We start from the raw sequence: 13258 nt of genomic DNA, 5'->3' as shown, positions 1-13258 counted from the left end.
GTTAGCTGGCCATGGTGGCACACACCTGTGGTTCCAGCTACTTGGAAGGCTGAGACAGAAGGATCATCTGAGTCCAGCAGGTCGAGGCTATGGTGGCCGTGAGTGTGCCACTGCACTCTAGCCTGGGCAACAGAGTGAGACTCCAACTCAAAAACAAAACAAAAAACAAAAACCTGCAGATTTTAAATAAAATCTGTAAAGCCTATTTCATACAATAGAGCAGAGCTGATCCTTCATTTAATCATTCTCTATCCTATATGAAAAAATAAAACTTATTTTCATCTTCAGAGCTGGAAAGGAAAAGCCAGAGAAAGGAAGAAAAAGAAGCCTGAGGAAGATGATCAGGAGAGCCCCTGGAAGCATTGCTATTTATAGCTTAAAGGGAATCTTGAAGAGTCACCTAGTCATCTACTGTCAATTCCTGCTACCACCACACCCTTATAATGAAGATGCTGGGGCTAAGAAAGATTGAACCATGGCCTTGACCAGTCTCTGATGACCTGCCATTTAAATGACTCTCCTCTACCCATGTTTTTAAAAGTTGTTGGTACTTTCAGAACAGGAGGAGACTTATTTAACATGGGGAATTATTATCAGATACCATAAGCCATCAGCCCTGTCTTTATTTGATGATAGAGATAGCTTCAAACACTTTAGTGGGTCTTTGTTTAAGCAAACAAGCAAAGCAGGCACTACAGCAGAACATCTTCTGTATCTGAATCATCACCCTAGGGGAACCAACCAAAGATCTTCAGCGAAAGAAGGAACAGTCAGGATCCATTTGTTCATTGTCATGTTCATAAAAATGGCTTGGCCAACCTCTTCTCTAGGGTAAGGCATGGGCACCTAGGCATCCTCTGTGTACCTCCTGCTGCTTAGATGTGCCTCTATGAGGGGTGTATATCCTTTTCGAAGTCTTCTGTATTGAAGGAAAGCTAGCAGCACAAAAAGACCAACCAAAGCCACCAGCACTCCCATGACCACAGAGAGGGCTGTGGGCCAGCCTGGAGTTTCTTCAACTGAAACAAAAGCAGAAGAGAAAGGTCTATAGTCAGAATTTTCACTGGGTGAAGACTCTTAGAGAAGCAAAGAATAAACACAATTGTTTTTCACTCCTTTTGTGTTGATAAAGCAAAACGTCTCTTGCTAGAATAAAATTTATCTTCTGCTTTCTCCCCATGTATCATACCCACAGTTGTTTTTCTTGAATAAGTCGGAAATGGCATTCCATTATTTAAATACAGCTTATTGCATTTTAAAAATTTGTTACAATAAACGCTTATGCAGAATGAACCCTCCAAGGAAGTATATTGCTACTTTTGTGAGTTAGAAACTCATTTGTAAAAGTGCATGCTAAAATGGCATCTAGGGAACTGCAGAATATACAACCCTCAGGTGCAGAAATTCTGCTATTGTCTCCACCATTTTTATAGAATGATAAATGTGTGGGAGGGATGAGACTGGCTATTATAGCAGAAGACATTCAATAACAGAAGCAGATGATATTCATACCCATTTCAATAGTTGTGAATAAAATGTGAATCTTCCACATGATAAATTCCATTCTTTCCCCAAATGTTTTAAAAGCACACTTCCACAAAATTAATTAATTTCTTTTTTTAGTATATTTATGCCTATTTGTCATTTCTTTAAAAACTATCTTTTCCTTGGCCAGCTGTTCTTAAAGTCAGTTCCTCTGAATTTTTATCTATATAAGATTCTCTTTCTAGTCCTTTTCCTCCGATCCCATGAAGGGACCTGTCCCATCCTGATGAGATTCCTCCAAGAGTGTTTTAATTTGTCTTCTCCTGCTATGATCCAGCAGTACCTATTGCCAGTTTTTATTATTTACATATTTATTTTTTGAGCTGTGGTCTCATTTTGTCTCCCAGACTGGAGTACAGTGGCATGATCATGGCTCACCACAGCCTCGACTTCTGGGCTCAGGTAATACTTCCGCCTCAGCCTCCTGAGTAGTTGGGACTACAGGTGTGTGCCTCCATGCCTGGTTAATGTTTTTTTACTTTTTATTTTGGTAGAGATGAGTTTTCTCTATGTTGCCTAGCCTGGTCTCGAACTCCTGGGCTCAGGCAATCCTTCTGCCTCAGTCTCCCCAAGTGCTGGGATTACAGGTGTGAGCCACCACACCCAGCAAAATAAATAAATAAATACATAAAAAAGTCTGTGTTTTATGAAGATGAAATTGGCAATAGGTTTTCTGGGCACAGTGGCTCACACCTATAATTTCAGCACTTTGGAAGACCGAGGCAGGAGGATTACTTGAGCCCAGGAGTTCAAGATCAACCAAAGCAACATAATGAGAACTCACCTCTACAAAAAATCAAAAACATTTGCTGAGTGTGGTGGCGCTTACCTGTAGTCCCAAACTGCTCAGGAGGCTAAGGCCGAAGGAGTACCTGAGCTAAAGATATCGAGGCTGTAGTGAGCCATGATTGTGCCACTGTACTCCAGCCCTGAGCAACAGAGTGAGATCCTGGCTCAAAAAGCAAGACAAAACAGCTGGGCGCATGGCTTACGCCTATAATTCTAGCACTTTGGGAGGTGGAGGCAAGAGGATTGCCTGAGCCCAGGGGTTCAAGATCAGCCTGGGCAAGCAGCAAGATCCCATCTACACAATAAATCAAAAAATTAGCTGGGCAAGGTGACACGTGGCTGTAGTTCCAGGTACTTGGAAGGCTGAGGTGGAAGGATCGCCTGAGCCCAGCAGGCCGAGGCTGCGGTGGCCATGAGCATGACACTACATTCCAGCCTGGGGGACAGAGTGAGACTCCAACTCAAAAAAAAAAAAAAAAAACACAAACCAAAAAACAATCATATTTTCTAATCTGTCATTTCTTCGTTAGGTAACCAAAAATGCTTGCCTTCTGTTATTGCCCAAATCTGCCTAGCTTTTAAAAAAAAAATTATCTTTTTAAAGTCGTGGTGACCTACGCATAATATAAATGTTATCATCTTAACCATTTTTAAGGGCACAGAACAGTGGCATTAAGCACATTCACATGGCTGTGCAACCTTCACCACCATCCATCCTCAGAACTTTTTCATCTTACAAAACCAAAATCTTGTGTCCACTAGACAGGAACTTGTAGTCTCCCCTGCGCGGGCGCTGATAACCACCATCCTTCTGTCTCTATGACTTAGACTATCCTATGTCATAGAATCACGCAACATGTGTCCTTTTATGTATGGCTTATTCACTTGGCCTAATGTCCTCCAGGTTCATCCTTGTTGTAGCATGCATCAGAACTTCCTTCCTTTTTAGGGCTTACTAATACATTACTGCATGTATATAAAAACATTTGGTTTTATTCATTCATGCACGGATGGACACTTGGGTTGTCCCCACCTTTGGCTCTTGTGAACAATATGAACATAATTTTCAAGACTTCGCTTTCCAGCCAGGTTCGGTGGCTCAGCCTGTCATCCCAGTACTTTGGGAAGCCGAGGCCAGTGGATTGACTAAGCCCGCGGGTTCGAGACCAGCCCGGGCATCTTGGCGGGAACTCGTCTCTACAATACAATAAAAAATTAGCCAGGCATGGTAGCACGCACCTATAGTTCCGGCTACTTGGATCACTGGAGCCCAGCAGGTCGACACTGGGGTGGCCTACACTCCTGCCTGGGCAACAGAGTGAGACTCCAACTCCAAAAAAAAAAAGACTTTGCTTTCCATTTGAGGGGGGTATACACTCAGAACTGTAACAGCTGGATAATTTTCCATTTAATTTTTGAAGAATCCCCAAACTGTTTTCCATAATGGTTGTACCATTTTGCATTCCCACCGGCAATGTGCAAAAATTCCAATTTCTCCACATCCTCAGAAACATTTGTGAGTTTCAGTTTTTAGATGGTAGCTGAAAGGGTCAGGAAAATTTACCACAAATATAGCTTTTTGCCCCAAGGTCTCCCTGACCTTCCTGCCTATACTTAGTTACAGAGAAGCAGTTTCTCTTCCCTGTCAATCTATTACAGAAAAGAGCAAGATAAGAATACACCTGGACAGACCTCCTTACAAGTATAATGCCTGTCTCTCAAGTTCACCCAACTTGCAAAGATAACTATTTGCAAGTCATTCTGTTTCCCCATTCATTCTTCCAATCATGTGTTGTCCCTCAAAAGAATTCCTCTTCCTCCCCCTCCTATAACCTGTCTTAACCAGAATGCAGCCTCCATTCTTCCTATTCCCCTAGAAAGACCTTAAGTTTTCTGTAACTCATTGGGAAACTGGGACTTCATTCTGAAGGCTCCTGTGTACACGTGTTAAATAAAATCTGTGTGTCTTTTCTTCTGCTAATCAATCTTGCCTCAAGCCGGTGATTTTTCAGTGAACCTTTAGGGGGCCAATGGCTACGGCCCCCACATAGCCATCCTCATGAGTATAAGATGCTGTCTCATTAGATCTAAGAGGCCCAGGCCTAAAGGCCTCTGTACTCAGGCTCTCTCAAAGGTCTTAATTCACAGTAACATTGTCTCAAGCCTTCCACTACAGCCAGGCTTGAAAGTTTCTGAAGTCAAAGAGAGATATTGAACTCAGAAATCATCTTGAGGACTTTGTAGTCTGAGACTTAGAGAAGGTGAAATAGGTACAAATGGGGGAAAGCCACTAGCAGATAGACTGTGTGTTTTTCAGCTTCTTGACAACTTAAGATATTTTTTGTAGTTTGATTTTTCCTTTCTCAACCTGTCCTAAGATTCTTTAAATGCCATAAGGAGCCATGCTGGGACCTGGGCCAAAAAGCAGAATGTGTACCCCTGTATATACTTATCAAAAGATCCTCCCATATTTTAAACCAGGTGGGAAAAGTTAATAAAAAGGTCTACAGTTTCAAAACATGCTTTAGGCTGGGTGTGGAATTCTAGCATCTATGAAAGACCGAAGTGGGAGGATCACTGTAGCCCAGGAATTCAAGACCAGTCTAGACAACAAAGCAAGACCCTGTCTCTATAAAAAAAAAATTTTAAAGAAAGAAAATTAGCTAGGCATGGTGGTGTGCACCTGTAGTCCCAACTACTTGGGAGGCTGAGGCAGGAGGATCACCTGAGCCCAGAAGCTGAAGGCTACCATGAACCATGATCGTGCCATTGTACTCCAATGTGGGTGGCAGAGTGAAACCCTGTCTTTAAAACAACAACAGCAGCAAAAACCATGACCTAAAAAACATTAACTACGAAAACATCCACATGCAGCCCAATCTGCTGGCAGGCCGATGTCAGGTCTCAGAAAACTACCCTGCAGGGGTGGTATGGGCTAGTTGAAAACAACAAATTTCATTACAAAATGAAATTAAACAAACCACAGCAATCTGTCTTTATCTAAAATTCTGACAGTGTATTATTCACCATGCATTTTTTGCACGGCTTGATCTTTTTAAAATATTGTGTTATATTATTACCTACCTTGATTTCTGAGGTTTCTGGTCTCCCCTTGAATTATGTGCTGGAGGAAAAGGTCATACTTGCCTCACTCTGATTTCAGCCCTGCCTTCAAGTAAGGCTATGTCTTGCTAGTTCCTGTTCACATGCAGCCAGTTCATCTTTATCTTGTTGGCTAGACGTTTCAAACAACCATGGGGTGGTTTTTAATTAATCGGACTAATTCAGATAGAAGTGTCAAATCAGGTGTAAGAATTCCTCTGTAGAAAGGCTTCTTAAAACCTTTCAGTTTTCTAAAACAACATTCAGCTAACTAGTTTCTTTCTGATGGATAATTAATAGTTGGAAAGCTCATTTTGCTAAATACATGACTTCTAGAAAATGACCAATAAACTTAACACCACCTAAATTCTCTAATTAAAAGTCTTGGTATACCTTAAAAAGAGAGAAAACCCTTTTAGAAGATGAATGAGTCACCCACTTAGAAGTCGTTTGGTTACCTGGCAGATCAATGGCATAGCTGTAGCCGAGTTGGTCTGCGGTTAAAAAGAGCTCCTCGTTTGTCACCGGAGGGAAGAAAGGAACCATATTATACATCCGATTATGACCAATGGGTGCCAGTTCCTGAGGCCAGGCATCTGCAGGAGGATTGTATCTTTTCATCCACTCATCAAAGATGGCATCGGTAAAGGCATGAAGGACCTGCAAGACAGTTGAACGTCTCATTGAAAATCGATGAGTCTGTTCCAAAGTTTAGATACAGATTGCTGTTGTTTGTTTGTCTCTAAAGTGGACAGAGTTCTTGATGTGAGGACCTTCTGTATACCCAATCCAGCCTTCATGACATGTGCACTAATGTTTCTAGTTGAGTTTTCAAGAATCCATGGACTTGTCTCTCCAAACAGCATCATAAACCCTTCTGTCTAGTGAACAAGTGCAATTCACGTTTCAGGCTTAACACTGGTTTGGGAATATTTGAAGCCTTCAATATGTGTTAATGATTAAGATCAGAAAAGAGCAAGTATGGTAAGATAAATATTCTAGTCGATAGTCGATATTCATGGGTTGGGCGTGGTGGCTCACGCCTGTAATCCCAGCATTTTGGGAGGCTGAGGTAGGAGAATGGCTTGAGCCCAGGACTTCGAGACCAGCTTAGGCAACAAATCAAGACCTCATCTCTACAAAAAACCAAAATCTTAACCGGGCATGGTGGCGTGTGCCTGTAATCCCAGCTACTCAAAAAGCTGAGGTGGAAGAATTGCCTGAGCCCCGGTAGTTGAGGCTATGGCGAGCCGTGATGGTGTCACTGCACTCTAGCCTGAGTGACAGAGTAAGACCCCGACATAAAAACAAACAAACAAATAATATTCAGATGCTTTGGTTTAATGAGGGAGAAAGAAGAGGTTACATTTACAGGTCGAGTATCCCTAATGTGAAAATCAAAATTTGAAATGTCCCCAAATACAGATGTTTTGAGCACTGACATGGAGCTCAAAGGCAACACTCATTGGAGCAATTCAAATTTTGGAATTTCAAATTACAGCCGTGATTTTGCAGCAAGATCTGAATGCGGGAGTTCAGCCCAGCCTTTGTATCTGGTAGTTAAAACTCCTCTTTCATTCCTAGACCTCAGGTCCAAGGAGCTCAGGGACAGTGTCTGCTTTTCATACCCCGAGGTCTCCAGGGTTTATCTTCCCAGGGTCTGTCATCCAGAGGTAGGGAGGTACTTATTTAAACAATAATTGTTCATTTCATTCACTCATTCCTCCGTTCACCACTGTATCCTGCACCTCATTTAAAGCACTAATTAAGTTATATTATGACTTATTTATCTATTGTATTATCTAGCAAGACCTCTAACTCCTTAAGGTCAAAGATAAGGACTTTTCACCTTGAAGCCTCAACCTAGATAGAGTCAATGCTTGAGAAGTAACTGTTGACTGGTGATAGAATGTCAGGTAAAGTCATTTTCTTTGCACAAACTGTTTACCCTCAATCCACTTTCTCATATATTCCTCATCATTAGATTTTCCAAAAATAAAAATCCTTTCCTGATGAAATGGTAGAATAACTCCTCCAGCTTTTTAAAAAAAAATACAATCAACCCTTTCCAGAGGAAGCCGATTCTGCAGTCTGTAATGCTGTTCCATCTGTTTTCTGGTATCAGAGTCTTTCAAGGGCTCTGTTCTCATGGTCCCAGTCCTGTGACCGCCCCTGGACTGAATTCTGTGCTCTTTGTTCTTCTCAATCCCTTTAATTGTGTTGCCCTCCGGCTGTATTACTCCTGTCAGTTATGGTAGATAATGCTTCCAAGTCTTACCAGAGGTTCTTTCCTCACTTACTTAGTTGCTCCATTCCAGGCAAGAGAAAGTTTTCTGCTGGAATTGTCTCATGAGGCCACATTCAGGATAGAAAAAGGAATCAAGTGCTTTGTTGAAGGGATTTTCCTTTCTGAATGGATTTGTAAAGTTCATGGCAGAGATAGTCATCTAAAAAACTCAAACATCAAATTCTAACCTGGGTTTTTGGAGACAGAAAAGATTTTCTGAATTCTGAAATCTGGGTTTTGAGTAACAAAAGTCAAGCCCCTGAAGAAGAAAGGTGCAGTGTTGACGCATAAGCAGTGACTTAGAAGGACGCACATTAGTGTAAGTGATCAGTGTTCCCACAAGTAGAGTTCAGAAGATGTCCTCTTTGAGGAACTGCGTCAGTCCTGGAGAAAGAGCTAAGCGTCAGCTGTTGTTAGGTCCCTGAGGAGGGTACCTCATGCCCTGAACCTGGGAATTCTGGACAGGATGAAAGGTTTCCAGCAAGGGACTCTGTGCTTTATCCTCCAAGTGGAGCCCGAAGAGCCTGCAGGCCTCAAAGACAAGTCTAACCTGAAGCATGGAGCCCAGGCAATCCAGGTAGAATGTCTGAGGGTAGCAAGCATCCTTCCCTTTTAACTCAGTGTGAGGTCAATGCAGGACATGTGTTCCGCCCCTCCACCCCTGCTGATGACTACTCCCCAACTGGGAGAATGTCCCCTGGCCAAGGTCATGGGCAGAAACTCTCAAGACAGTATGCACACTTGCATACTCAAGGCACTTACCAAGAGGGTAAAAATTCTTGTTCCTGCTTCTTTGCCCACAATGCCCACTTCTATGCACGTAAGGCTATTTTTTGTGTCTTATTTCCTTTCTCCACTGGAGGTATATAGTCTCTCCCTACATCTGTTGGGCACAGAAAGCTTTGTACCAAATGGCCGCCATTGGTCCCTCCTGTAAGTATGAATAAGCCCATGTCTTTGCCAACCTGTCCATCACATGGTTTCTTCAGAATAAGTAAACATTATGTAAGTGCCCTGTCAGGGGCTCCCGCGATATGCTCAGTAACCTTTTGTGTATTTGGAGTGAAGCAAGATGTCAAACTATCCACGAATTGTAGCTGTAGGACAGTGGATGAGACTTCTAGGAAAGCTTTAGTAAGGTGGTTGTCTCAGCTAAGAGGTGCCCCTTTTTGCCTTTTCATTTATTTTTGCCACTCCCTGGAATATAAACATGAAGGCTAGAGCTACTGCAGTCATCAAGCAAAGTTAAGAAAAGAAGCAGGTCAGGCACGGTGGCTCACATCCATAATCTCAGCATTTTGGAAGGCCGAGGTGAGAGGATTGCCTGAGTCCACGGGTTCGAGACCAGCCCATGTGACTTGGTGAGACTTCATCTCTACAATAAATCAAAAAATTAGCCAGGCATGGTGGCACACACCTGTAGTTCCAGCTACTTGGAAGACTGAGGCTGAAGGATCACCTGAGCCCAGCAGGTTGAGGCTGCGGTGGCCATGAATGTGCTACTGCACTCCAGCCTGGGCGACAAAGTGAGATGTCAACTCAAAAAAAAAAAAAGCCACTTGCCAGTAATGCTAATGCAAAAGTGAGACAAAAGGTATCCTTGATGACTATGGAAGCATTATACCAACCCTGACCTGCGTATCCCTAAACTCTTTAAAATCAGAGAAAAAGATATATCTTTCTTGTTCAAACTTCTGCAATTTGAATGTTCTGTTCTAAGCAGCCAAACCCAATCTTTCGTGATATATAGAAAAAGTGTCTAGGAGTATATAAGAATGTTTTTTCAAAGAAGGTCACATACTATCTCTTGACTGACATTATCTTATTACTATCTTCTAGAATATTATCCCTCCTTCATCAAGGGTTGGAGTTCAACTAATCCCTTCCTTTGAAACTTGGTGATTTTCTGACTTTCTTGTAACTAATAAAGTGCAGCAGAAGTGGCCGTCTGTGACTTTTGAGGCTAAATCATAAAGTGTTTTATAGCTCCTGTCTTGTGCCTGAGTCCTGAATCACCCACCCATGGTACCAGCAGTCCAACTGTCCTGGGGCAGTCAGGATGTGAGGAAGCCCAACCAACCCACATAGAGTGACCACAGGGAGAGACTCAGACTTCAGAAAGAAAGTGAGATGGTTGGCCAGTCCATAGCTGCTCCAACACCTGTCACCATCTTACTGCACTGAAAGACTCTAAGCCATAACTGCCCATTTAAACACTTCCCAAATTCCTGACCCACAGAAATTGTGAGAAATGTAATGGTCATTGTTGCTTCAAGCCACTAAGGGTTGGGGTGATCAGTTACACAGCCATGGACACACCATAACAAAGAGGGAAAGCCTGACTACTGTCTCACAGGCTCATGCTAATTCCAACATGTGTAGGAAAGAGTTCTCTGGTCCATAAAGAGAGGGCAGAGGTGCTGGGGGGTGGTGATGAGACTTGAGGCAGAAAAGACACAGCCTGTGGACCTGACAACCAAAAATCACAGAGGTCTGCAGACATCAACCGTGGATACCAGTCCACGGCAGCTGGGAAGACAGAGATATTAGGGGTTTAGTACAGGGCCTCTCATGTAGGAAATATTTGCTAAATGGTTGTTATCACTCTGACTAGGCATCAATACTATTATTATTTTAACTTGAGACAAGGATTTATGGAAAAAGAATGAGGGAATTCGTGTTTTGCAAGTTTGGGGGGGTCTTTAGTACCTCAGAAATCACATACTCTCTATGTATAACCAGCAAGAAACTGGGCATTTAGGAAAGTCCATGGCCATAGCTAGCTCTTAATAAATAGGTTAATTGATATTTATTAGTATCTGTCTGATGTCAAACACTATTGTAAGTACTTTACCCATAACGATGTATTGAATTCTCAAAGCAGCCTGTTTAAGTAGATACTATTTGTTTACTCAGGTTGTTATAACAAAGTACCACAGCCTGAGCGGCTTAAACAATAGACGTTGACTGTCTCACAGTTAGAGACAGTGTGTCTCACTTCCAGGAGGCTACAAGTCCAAGTCCAAGATGTAAGTAGGGTTGGCTCCTTCCTAGAGCTGTGAGGGAAAATCTGACCCATGGTTCACTCCTAGCTTCTGGGGGTTTACTGGCCATCTTTGGCTTTCTTTGGTTTATAGATTTCTGTCTTCATCCTCACATGGTGTTCATCCTATTGGCAGGTATCTATGTCCAAATTTCCACTTTTTTTAATAAGAATGACACTCATACTAGAGTAGGAACCTACTCTATTAAATTAAAACTTTGTCTTAATTTAACTAGTTATATCTGCAACTACCTTATTTCCAAACAGTGTCGCATCATGAGGTATCAGCAATTAAGACTTCAGTACATGAATTGTGGGAGAACAAATTCAACCTATAACATTGTTATCTTGTTTTACAGATGACAAATAAAAAGACACAGATGTGTTAAGTGATTTGCCCAAGAGTACACAGCTAAATACAGGACAGACCAAGAATTTTAGCCCAAGAAGTTCCCACATATTCTCCTTCCTTTAGACAACCACACCATCATGTAATTATCAATACAACCCTCAGGATCAAGTAGAATAAGAGGAATTAATCTTGAAGCCATATTCTCAAATCTTAACAATTGGGGAGAGTATAGTTTGATCCACGAGTCCTAAACCAATCATGAACTTTTAGATACTGTCAGAATTCAAGAGATCAAATTGTGACTATAAGAAACAGACAAGAGACTCTCAGGACATAAGGAAGATGCAGAATCATCTGTGGGAGGCAAATAATTGATGGAAAGTACCAGAATTCATCTGACACAAAGTGTAAATAATTAAGGAGGGGCCAAGACTCAAAAACAGTTAATAATCTGGAGAGATAAAAGAACGGGGGAAATAATGAAATATTCTAGATCTCAGAAGGGTTATAAAACATACAATAGGCTAGGCACTGTGACTCACGCCTGTATTCCCAGTACTTTAGGAAGCCAAGGCAGGAGGATTGCTTGGGGCCAGGAGTTCAAGGCTCTGGTGAGTTGTGATCATGCCACTGCACTCAGCCCGAGCAACAGAGTGAAACCCTGACTCAAATCAAAAAATTTTTAAAAACAACATGCCAGTCGGGCTCAGTGGCTCAGCCTGTAATCCCGCACTTTGGGAGGCTGAGGTGAGTGGATTGCCTGAGCCCGCGGGTTTGAGACCCGCCTGGGCAACTTGGCAAGACCTCATCTCTACAATAAACCAAAAAATCAGCCGGACATGGTAGCGCATGCCTGTAATTCTGGCTACTCAGAAGGCTGAGGTGGAAGGATCGCCAGAGCCCAGCAGGTCGAGGCTGCAGTGGCCGGGAGCGGCCACTGCACTCCAGTCTGGGCAACAGTGAGACTGCAACTCAAAAAAAAAAAAAAAAAATGCCTACAAGCAAAAAAGAGGAGTAGTACAACCTACGGAATAGGAATTTTTCTTAAAATCGTGGGCACTGTTTCTCAACAGGACACCTTGAAATGCTCTTGAGAAATGAATCACAGCTCTTGTAGACACAAGTTGAAAATGAGCTTAGTTAATATCTCTGAAAAACCCAATGTCATTTGAGGGTAAGAAATAAAAGTAAAAGTGTATTTTTGACCTTTATCTTCTCGAGAGACACACAGCTATGTCTTGATGTTAGGGATCAAGTGCTTCAGAAAGGAGGTTCCAAATGTTGGTATGCAAACCTATTCTATCTTGTTCCAACAAAATAAGGATAGGTATCAAAAAGGGAAAAACACGAAATTTCAACTTAGAGACAATATTGAGGAAAATAGGATTACGTGGACTTCCAAGATTTTTAAAAATATATAATCCTTACAGAAGAAATCAATCAGTCAATAAATTGTACTTGCAGGCATAAAGAAAATAAAATGTGAGTACGTTTGCATCTCTTTTTCAGGATCATTGGAGAATACAGTTACTATCAAAGGTCCTTAACTTAGATGGCTAGAAATGCAGGTTCTTGCCACCCTGGTGAGTGAGAAGAGGTTCTGCATCTGGAGAAAAGGAGGCGTGGAGACCGGAGACTGGCAGCAAAGATGTGTGCCCGTTGTCAAGGACCAGCACACTGTGGCTTTCACCAGTGGAGTTTGTGTGCCACTGTCCAGAAGGCATCCTGTGTTATCAGGCTGAATATTATTGGGGTAGCATGATACTGCTCTATTCCTCTGAGAATCAGAACTAAGTAAAAATTCAAATATGATTACTTAAAAGTCACATGGCAGACATAGACCCTGATCCATATGACAACTCCAATTTAAAATTTAAGGTAAACCGGGCTCGGTGGCTCAGCCTGTAATCCCCCGCTTTGGGAGGCTGAGATGAGTGGATTGCCTGAGCCCGCGGGTTCAAGACCTGCCTGGGCAACTTGGTGAGACCTCATCTCTACAATAAATCAAAAAATTAGCCAGGCGTGGTAGTGGGCACCTGTAGTTCTAGCTACTTGGAAGGTTGAGGCAGAAGGATGCTGGAGCCCAGCAGGTCAAGGCTGCGATGGCCGGGAGCATGCCACTGCACTCCAGTCTGGGCAA

The 13258-nt window shown here is 42.4% G+C and overlaps 1 protein-coding gene across 1 annotated transcript in view; it reads right to left on the bottom strand.

Moving 5' to 3' along the window:
• Window positions 1-846: 846 nt before the first annotated feature.
• The window catches only part of DCT (dopachrome tautomerase), a 50449-nt gene continuing 38037 nt past the window's right edge, over window positions 847-13258 (bottom strand). Inside the window, exons 7-8 of the mRNA XM_008049344.1 lie at window positions 5897-6096; window positions 847-1027 (exon numbers count right to left, since the gene is read on the bottom strand). Coding sequence (XP_008047535.1) covers window positions 847-1027; window positions 5897-6096 — 381 coding nt within the window. The remainder of the gene's footprint in view (window positions 1028-5896; window positions 6097-13258) is intronic.

The sequence above is a fragment of the Carlito syrichta genome, unplaced genomic scaffold (genome assembly GCF_000164805.1).
Source record: "Carlito syrichta isolate Samal-C Ts95f unplaced genomic scaffold, Tarsius_syrichta-2.0.1 Scaffold53096, whole genome shotgun sequence".
In the NCBI taxonomy this organism is placed as follows: Eukaryota; Metazoa; Chordata; class Mammalia; order Primates; family Tarsiidae; genus Carlito; species Carlito syrichta.
This window is presented reverse-complemented; position numbering and strand designations above follow the sequence as displayed.